General features: G+C 38.2%; 1 protein-coding gene across 1 annotated transcript in view; it reads left to right on the top strand.

Annotated features, from left to right (window-relative positions):
* Window positions 1–10,040, top strand: part of LOC137992307 (kelch-like protein 3) — a 22,483-nt gene extending 12,443 nt beyond the window's left edge. Inside the window, exon 2 of the mRNA XM_068837574.1 lies at window positions 9,079–10,040. Within this exon, the coding sequence (XP_068693675.1) occupies window positions 9,079–10,017 (939 nt within the window). The 3' untranslated portion in view covers window positions 10,018–10,040. The remainder of the gene's footprint in view (window positions 1–9,078) is intronic.
* The last annotated feature ends 491 nt before the right edge of the window (window positions 10,041–10,531 follow it).

The raw sequence follows: 10,531 nt of genomic DNA, 5'->3' as shown, positions 1-10,531 counted from the left end.
ATAGTTTAAAAGTTAAAAATTAAAAAAGCTATATACAATGGTTGTGAGTGGCAGAGTTATGGGCTTTTATATAGTACACAAAAAATGGAAATTAAGGTTATGTAACTAAAGAAAAGTCTTAATTACAAGCTAGGCAAAACAAAAAACAATTGATAAAAAGGAACAAACAGACTAATTAGATAAATCGTGTTATTACGTAACAAACTCCCCATTGAGGGCCTCTGAGTGAATGTGCGGGTCAATGTCATAACAAGGTCCTCAGAGAGGGCCCCTAAACAATGTAATAGATTCCCAATCGAAAGCCCCTGAATGAAAAACCAAACACAAACATAACAGAATCCCCCAATAGAGTTTTTGAACAAAGACAACAACGACCAAGTGAAGGCTAACAAAACAAAAGGGCAAGATTACAGACTGGAAACATTCAAAGCTAGATGGGAGCTAACGAGGTCCTACAGACAGCAAAAATTACGATGATTACAAATTTGGGCTGAAAAGAATTTACACTACAATAGAGACAAAGTCAACTGTTGTAGCAGATACGATTTTTGGATTTGAATTCACGCCTTTTGTTAAGACCGTGTGGATATAATGAAAAGAGTTGTGAGGTCCAATATGCTTCTCTGGTGAGGAGCAGTTGTTCAAGATGGGTGGCATTTTTGTGGTTTACAATTTGTTCGATAATAATAAAACTAATTTGACAAATTTGATGCTCAAGAGAATTATAATGGACCGCCAGCTCACATGTTCTTCTGTTCTTAAGCATTGATGATTTATGGTTACGAAAACGAACCTTGAATTCTGTTGAAGTGGAGCCCACGTACTGCTTTTTGCATTTGTTACAAGCAGCCAAATAAATGACATTTTTGGAAGTACAGCTTAATTTCTGATTAATCCTATATATGCGGCCCGTAGCAAAACTCTTAAACTTAGTATCTTGAATCAAAAAATGTTTACAGAGGTCACATCTTTTGTTACATTTGCAACAACCTCGATCATCTTCCAAGGTTTCATTTCTGACTTCAATGTTCCGAAATTTAGATGGAGCTAAGATTTCTTTTAGGTTTTTTGTTCTGCGATAAGCTGGAAAAATCGACTTTGATGGAAAAATCTCTAAAAGCTCAGGAGACAATTTAAGTAAGTGGGAATGTTTTTTAATCACCTGCTGGATGTCTGGAAGAATTGGGTTGTAGTCAAGTACTAGAGGAAAAACCTTTTTCTTTGGCTTGACTCTTTTTGTTAGGAGTTCGGACCTCTCCTTGCTTAATGCTTTTTCAAATTGTCTGTCCACTAATTCCTTGCTGTAATTTTGTGAGCACAGATATCCTTTATATTCTTCACATCTCTTGTTCAAAAATTGGTCTGTAGAACAATTGCGTTTAATTCGAAGAGCCACCCCATAGGGAATTGCACGCATACAATGTGATGGGTGCGAACTCGAAAAAGGTAAATAAAGATGACTATCGGTTGGCTTAGCATAAATATCAGTGATTATAAACCCATCTTGGAGGTGCAAAGTAAGATCTAGAACGTTGAGGTTACTCTCCGAATATACCAGTTCAAACTTGATGGTGGGATAGAGTGAATTAATATACTCCGTAAATTCTAGCAATTTCGTCAAACCAAGAGTCCAAAGATCAAACACATCATCTCTATACCTCCACCAAAGCATAGGCTTGCTTGCACCTCCAAGTTTAGCCTTCTCATCAATTAATCCCATTGCCAAATCGGCGTAACTACAGGCATTTTTGGGGCCCATGGCAGTGCCATGTTTCTGAATAAAATTTTGATCTGCAAATTGACAATTGCTGATTTGAAGACAAATCTCAACGGCTTCGACTATACAATCCGTAGATGGAAATTTATCTTTCCTAGAATCAAGCGCCTTTCTAACAGCTGAGATTCCTAGGTTATTATCAGTGTTGGGAAACATAGCCACAACATCCCAAGATACAAGCAAACTACCAGGGGGTAGGGGACCTTTCTCAGCATTTAAAGCCTGAATTTTGTTAATTAGATCACTTGTGTCTTTAACGAATGATGGAAGGTTCTGTGCTAAAGGCTTGAGATAAAACTCGGTGAAGGCAGAAAGTCTTTCGATTGACGTTCCACAGCAGGATGTAATTAAGCGGAGTGGATTGCCCTCTTTATGTGTTTTCACATTACCAAAAGCTACCCCCGGTTTAGGTTCCAAATTGGTAACCCATGTGGCAATCTCTTGACTTATCTGACCTTCACCGAGCCATTTGCGTCCCCAGTTTTTGACCTTTTCAAAATGCTCCGGTGTTGGATCGCTATTCACCTTATTATAATGCAAGTTGTTGTTAAGTTGTCCTAACATTTTATCTTGATATTCTTCTTGATTAAGGATTACAAATCTAGAGCCCTTGTCTTGAATTCTAATTACTTTATCACTGGACTTAAGATTACGTAGTGCTAACCTTTCGTCTTTAGTTAAGTTGTCCTTGACAGTTCTCAGATTTTGGGGTTCCAGGATATCCTTTCTCACATTATTGATGAAGACTTCGACTTCTGGAGAACTACACTTAGGAGGCATCCAATTGGTAGCTGAAGGAATACCTGGCAAACGATCATCAACTTTCCTTGGGTTTTCATCCGGATTTCTGCCATGATGGAAAAAGGCGAGGCGGATTCTCCTTTCAAATTTATCCAAATCATCGATTACCTTCTGCCAGTTGACATCCTTTGGCGTAGGACAGAACGCTGGTCCTTTAGTCAAAAGAGAGCGCTCTGCATCGGTGAGTTCAGAAGATGTCAGATTAATGGGATTTAAATCCGGCAAGTTGATATCCGGTCTTGCCACCACATCGTTCTCATCACGAGTAGGGGCTCTGTTACTGGTCTGGGAAGTTCTTCGGAACCTCCTCAACCTGGTTCTTGAATTCTCCAGTGGTGTAAATTGATCTGATGGCGCTGGGTTGTAGGGAGTGGCCTGCCGAAACTTCTGTCGCGCTCTCCTCTTCAAATCAATCTCTACCTTTTCCATTTGTCTTTTAACTCTTCTCCAAATAGTCTTGGCGGCAGTTTCCTCGTTGTTGTCGAAAAGCAGTTCACGTTCAAAATGTAGTTGCCTCTGTAGAATTTTGGTCTTCGACCAAACCGCAGTAGAAATGTCCTTTAAAATATTGAGAGAAGCGCTGAGTGAATGCTGTCTACAGGACTCTTGTAAGCGCTGGCGTTTGCCAGCTATTCCTTCAGCTACCAATTGGATGCCTCCTAAGTGTAGTTCTCCAGAAGTCGAAGTCTTCATCAATAATGTGAGAAAGGATATCCTGGAACCCCAAAATCTGAGAACTGTCAAGGACAACTTAACTAAAGACGAAAGGTTAGCACTACGTAATCTTAAGTCCAGTGATAAAGTAATTAGAATTCAAGACAAGGGCTCTAGATTTGTAATCCTTAATCAAGAAGAATATCAAGATAAAATGTTAGGACAACTTAACAACAACTTGCATTATAATAAGGTGAATAGCGATCCAACACCGGAGCATTTTGAAAAGGTCAAAAACTGGGGACGCAAATGGCTCGGTGAAGGTCAGATAAGTCAAGAGATTGCCACATGGGTTACCAATTTGGAACCTAAACCGGGGGTAGCTTTTGGTAATGTGAAAACACATAAAGAGGGCAATCCACTCCGCTTAATTACATCCTGCTGTGGAACGTCAATCGAAAGACTTTCTGCCTTCACCGAGTTTTATCTCAAGCCTTTAGCACAGAACCTTCCATCATTCGTTAAAGACACAAGTGATCTAATTAACAAAATTCAGGCTTTAAATGCTGAGAAAGGTCCCCTACCCCCTGGTAGTTTGCTTGTATCTTGGGATGTTGTGGCTATGTTTCCCAACACTGATAATAACCTAGGAATCTCAGCTGTTAGAAAGGCGCTTGATTCTAGGAAAGATAAATTTCCATCTACGGATTGTATAGTCGAAGCCGTTGAGATTTGTCTTCAAATCAACAATTGTCAATTTGCAGATCAAAATTTTATTCAGAAACATGGCACTGCCATGGGCCCCAAAAATGCCTGTAGTTACGCCGATTTGGCAATGGGATTAATTGATGAGAAGGCTAAACTTGGAGGTGCAAGCAAGCCTATGCTTTGGTGGAGGTATAGAGATGATGTGTTTGATCTTTGGACTCTTGGTTTGACGAAATTGCTAGAATTTACGGAGTATATTAATTCACTCTATCCCACCATCAAGTTTGAACTGGTATATTCGGAGAGTAACCTCAACGTTCTAGATCTTACTTTGCACCTCCAAGATGGGTTTATAATCACTGATATTTATGCTAAGCCAACCGATAGTCATCTTTATTTACCTTTTTCGAGTTCGCACCCATCACATTGTATGCGTGCAATTCCCTATGGGGTGGCTCTTCGAATTAAACGCAATTGTTCTACAGACCAATTTTTGAACAAGAGATGTGAAGAATATAAAGGATATCTGTGCTCACAAAATTACAGCAAGGAATTAGTGGACAGACAATTTGAAAAAGCATTAAGCAAGGAGAGGTCCGAACTCCTAACAAAAAGAGTCAAGCCAAAGAAAAAGGTTTTTCCTCTAGTACTTGACTACAACCCAATTCTTCCAGACATCCAGCAGGTGATTAAAAAACATTCCCACTTACTTAAATTGTCTCCTGAGCTTTTAGAGATTTTTCCATCAAAGTCGATTTTTCCAGCTTATCGCAGAACAAAAAACCTAAAAGAAATCTTAGCTCCATCTAAATTTCGGAACATTGAAGTCAGAAATGAAACCTTGGAAGATGATCGAGGTTGTTGCAAATGTAACAAAAGATGTGACCTCTGTAAACATTTTTTGATTCAAGATACTAAGTTTAAGAGTTTTGCTACGGGCCGCATATATAGGATTAATCAGAAATTAAGCTGTACTTCCAAAAATGTCATTTATTTGGCTGCTTGTAACAAATGCAAAAAGCAGTACGTGGGCTCCACTTCAACAGAATTCAAGGTTCGTTTTCGTAACCATAAATCATCAATGCTTAAGAACAGAAGAACATGTGAGCTGGCGGTCCATTATAATTCTCTTGAGCATCAAATTTGTCAAATTAGTTTTATTATTATCGAACAAATTGTAAACCACAAAAATGCCACCCATCTTGAACAACTGCTCTTCACCAGAGAAGCATATTGGACCTCACAACTCTTTTCATTATATCCACACGGTCTTAACAAAAGGCGTGAATTCAAATCCAAAAATCGTATCTGCTACAACAGTTGACTTTGTCTCTATTGTAGTGTAAATTCTTTTCAGCCCAAATTTGTAATCATCGTAATTTTTGCTGTCTGTAGGACCTCGTTAGCTCCCATCTAGCTTTGAATGTTTCCAGTCTGTAATCTTGCCCTTTTGTTTTGTTAGCCTTCACTTAGTCGTTGTTGTCTTTGTTCAAAAACTCTATTGGGGGATTCTGTTATGTTTGTGTTTGGTTTTTTATTCAGGGGCTTTCGATTGGGAATCTATTACATTGTTTAGGGGCCCTCTCTGAGGACCTTGTTATGACATTGACCCGCACATTCACTCAGAGGCCCTCAATGGGGAGTTTGTTACGTAATAACACGATTTATCTAATTAGTCTGTTTGTTCCTTTTTATCAATTGTTTTTTGTTTTGCCTAGCTTGTAATTAAGACTTTTCTTTTGTTACATAACCTTAATTTCCATTTTTTGTGTACTATATAAAAGCCCGTAACTCTGCCACTCACAACCATTGTATATAGCTTTTTTAATTTTTAACTTTTAAACTATCCTGAAGAAGGCCGAAGGCCGAAACGTCGATTAAACGCTGGAACTGTCAAGAGTTTGTCTCTTCGTCGTTTTCTTTATTATACCTATCTATATATATATATATATATACATACATATAACTGCAGACAGTACTGTTTCGGCCTTCTGGGCCTCATCAGTGCAGTGCTGATGTCTGGGATGGAGGTTAAGCTTATAAAGCCACCCCAAATGTCCCACACATGTGGTACAACTAAGCCATGCCAAATATATATATATATATATATATATATATATATATATATATATATATATATATATATATATTTGTCTTCTAATTTTATTTATCTGGTTATTTTTTGAGGGCTGTAGGTTAGAAAACTGTAATTGGTTATTGCGCTTCCCTCTTTAAATAAAGTTATTGCTGTTGTACTTTTTGTAGGAGATGCGTGACACTTTAAAATGAATAAACAGGTAGAGTGGTATAACTGTTACATAAATATCAAGAAGTGTCAGTAGTTTTTAAAAAAATTACAGACATTTTGGGTGTAGAACCCTTCTTCAGTGTGAAGAAAACCGTTGAAATACGGTGGGTAAAAATCAGAGGTCAGGCTGCAGGTCAGGCCAGGTCAGGTCAGGGCTATAGACCTTATTTACGATGGCCGCCATGTGGGATTTGTTATTATCATGCAAATTAGCTATACACTTCTGAGGGGGCAAACAACACAAGTTCGAGAGGTTATAACGAACATCTTAGCTACACAGATGATTTGTTTCACGTTCATTGAATGTTTATCACTTAAGTAGTAAAATAGAATGATTACTCAAGTTACTTCGATGTTTTTTTAGTGAACAATGAACAGATAAGTAGAAAGTCAAAATGTCAAGGGCAATCAAAAGATATATAATTATTATCAAAGGTACTTAATTCTAAATTCTAAAATGTACTTTTAGCAGTGTTATTTCAAAATTTCGACAAGCCAATTTTCCACAATTTGCCTTTCTTCCAATCTTTGCCCCCCAGGATAAGACATGGCTAATTTGCATGACAATTTGAAAACCAGTATGACGGGTATCGTGAATAAGGCCTATTAGGAACAAATAAATTTATAAAATAAAATAAATTGTGGCAGTACCCATAAGTCCTGTCATCACGTGATTTACCTTCTGAGCACGTGGGTAAAAGCCACAGAAATGGAGGATACAGTAACAAGCGAAGCCGAGAACAAGGTAGGAAGCAATTTGCACGTGAAATGAATTGTTATCGTTCTGCTGGAACGTATTTAATCGCGTAGAGCTACATTCTGAAGCTTTAAGTAAACAATGCCGCGCATTATTAGAGATCCTTTCTCGTATCCCGTTAGCTTCGAATTATGCAGCCGAGGTACTTTGAGTTATAACTACCAGAATCCAGTGCATTCTGCTCGAGTAAGCCGCTCGTTTTCAATTCAGGCAACCCAAGGAGCAAAACGGTTTCCTTTGTCCCGCTTTTTTTTTCCATATATTTTGTCGCCTATTCGGTTGCTGAATGAGTGTTTAAACCGATACGAAATTGAGCTTGTAATTTTACGTTTTTTCTTTCGTTAATTTGTCCCCTTTTTCTATGACCGCCAATTTTGCAATTATCGCACATTAACAGTAATAAGCAATAACTCAAAGTACCTCGGCCGCATAATTCGAAGTTAGCGGGATGCCAGAAAGGATCTCTAATAATGCGCGGCATTGTTTACTTTAAGCTTCAGAATGTAGCTCTACGCGATTAAATACGTTCCAGCAGAACGAAAACAATGAATGTCACGTGCAAATTGCTTCCTACCTTGTTCTCGGCTTCACTTGTATCCTCCATTTCTGTGGCTTTTACCCGCGTCCTCTTTTTTTTTTTTTTGTGTGGGGGGGGGGGGGGGGCGCCCAACGGGAGGGTATTTGCACAAAAACAATGAATATTCAGTTCACTGAAGCATGATACAGTCCCAAAGGCTATGTATCCCCTAAACGTATTGCATTATCGGATGGTGAAAATAGTCAATTTCTTTGGCAGAAAATTATTCTTCCTACTGACCTGACCTGACCTGCGTTTTAGACCCGCAGGTTGAAATACGCAATCAGAAGGAAGCACGCAGATGAATCGTTGCTCGCGTGCACGCATGCATCAAGTCATTTTTAAATTTCAACTTTATTTTAAAATGATTTGATGCATGTGCACGCGCGAGCCAACATTCATCTGCGCGCCTTCTTCTGATTGCGTATTTCAACGGTTTTCTTCACAGAAGGGTTTTACACCCGAAACGTCTGTGATTTTTTGGAAAAATAATACTGACGCTTTTTGATATTTATTTTATATCACTCTACTTGTTTAGAAAGTACTTTCCAGCCTTTCCCTTCACTTTCACCTTTATTGAGTTGGTAAAGCCGATGAGCCATCACGCCAATTATGTTACAAATTACATTAACATACTAGATGAATAGAATATAATTATAAAATACATATAAATGCAATATATATGCATGATAACCGAAAACGTATTTAACTGGGTTAGCTCACAAGAGAACACACTTTCCCCTTGAACCCCATGAATGACTGCGTAGTAGCTACGTCAGGCGGGAGTTTCCTTTATTTTTGTACGAGTGACAACCCGGAAAGTTGAGAAGTAACCTAAATTGCATTCAATCAGGCAAATAACCACACCGAAGCGAAAAAGTAACCATGACAATAAAGTACGGCTTTTTTATTAACAATGTTTGCGTGTAAATATCTTTTTGAGTTTGTTATCGAGACTCCCATACAAATCCTTATAATTTTTGAGTCTGGGCTGCCTGTGATATTTCTAGTCAGTTTACATCTTGAATGTAAAAAGTATGTATGTGTGCATGTTTTCATCGGGTTGCATTACCATGGTAACAACCTGCAGAGCACAATAATTAAATGTCAAAAATATAAACCTTTGTGGCAGCACTTTTCAGTGACCAAGTTTGAGTTTCAAGGCAAAAACTGCACTGTGTTCAGTCACCTTAATCCAGCCATGGCACAACTTCTATAGGTCCAGTGTATTACTAACAGTCATTAATGTGATGTATTAGACCCAGGTCAAAGCTTCCCTAGCGCTGAATACCCATAATAATTCTTATTATGGACAACAATTACCCCGGTATAATTGTCCATAATTTGTTGTTTTTTTTAACAGAGAGCAATAAGCTATTAAAGCCTGGAATTTTGACTTTTTTAAGTCAAAAATAAAGATTTAAAAATCTTTGAAAATCAAACAGTCCAAGTAAACCCTTAAACTGAATTTTGTTTTATTGACTTCTATTTTTCAGGTACTTGTTGCCATTCTTCCCAAGTTTCGCATGTGCTATTTTGATGTCATATCTAAAAAGTGGAAGCAGTTGCCATCAATCCCCCAAGTAACTGAGGTGACAGTTTGCTGTTGCGCTCAACATGTCGGTAATCGTTTGTATGTTGCAGCAAAAGCCGACAAGAAAATTGTCATTTATTGTTATGATATAGTTCGTAACACTTGGGGCACACTCCCACCATTGCCAAGCTCACTCAATCAAATTGGCTGCTTATGTTATTTTGAAGACCACATTTATGTCATTTATCAGTCTTCTGCACCATTCAGATATAACGTAGCTACAAATCACTGGCAATCCATAGCTACATGTAGCTCAAGTGCTGTTTGCAACTTGAGTCCAAAAACATTTTGTAACAAAGCAGCTGTTGTGTACAAATCTTGCTTGTATGTATTATATGGTCAAGGTAGACGTAGGCCTGCAGACTTTTTTCCTGGATTTTACGACTGTGATGCATTTGCGTCTGCACTATTTTGCTTTGATCCAAGGAGAAATGTGTGGGAACAGAAAGCATCAACAACAACACCACACTTTGGATCTAGTCTTGTAGTAGTAAACAACAAACTCTATGTTGCTGGGGGGACTTGCTCTATTTCTACACATGACCTTCCTGAACCTGATGGTGGTGCAGCTGCAATTGAAGTTTACGATGAGCAAGCGAACGCTTGGTCTGTAGTACAACAAACACACATTCCCCCAAACAATCTCGGAGCTGTAGAAGTTGGAGGGAAGGTGTTTTTCATCATTAACTGTTTTCCAGTTGACAGTGGTATTACTATCACACCAGGACAGGTCTATCCAGCTGTTTTGGATGGGTGGGAAAACTTAGGAAAAGTTATCAAAAGTGCAGCTTTGTGCTATGTTCCGGTAAAAAGGGAGAATCTCAAAGCAGAAAATACATAAGCTGGGTTTGAAAGCTTTGATATCCACAAGCAAGTTAAGGACAGCAATTGTTAGTAATTTCCAAGAGATGTTTACACACTGCATTGTATTAAAAAGAATCTATGTTCAATCTACTGTAGGTACCAGTAACTTCTTCTAAAGTTTTGCAGCATTAAGACATTTTTTGTTTTGAAAAATTGCTCAACCACAGGTGAATCTGAACAATTATCCCCATTTTTACATTCCCACGTCATCAAATTGATATTTTATAATGCCTGCAAAATTCTTGCACGCTCATTGGGTAATTTTTATTGTAAATAAGCGGACAGACACATAAATTTATAATTTATGCGAGGATGACGTGAATTGCTTGCGTCAGATTGAAGTTTCTCGCATTTTTGTCTCGCGTTCTTCTCGTGTTTTGACTTAATTTTGACCCCTCTGCCTTTTTGGTTATCGTAAAAAACAAATTGATGACAGTTTTTCATGCGTCTGTCCTGTTATTGACAATGAATTTCGTCATAACATTGTAAAA

This window comes from Montipora foliosa, chromosome 2, assembly GCF_036669935.1.
Source record: "Montipora foliosa isolate CH-2021 chromosome 2, ASM3666993v2, whole genome shotgun sequence".
Classification (NCBI taxonomy): Eukaryota; Metazoa; Cnidaria; class Anthozoa; order Scleractinia; family Acroporidae; genus Montipora; species Montipora foliosa.
Note: the sequence above shows the minus strand (reverse complement) of the source record. Positions and strands in the feature narration are given on the sequence as shown.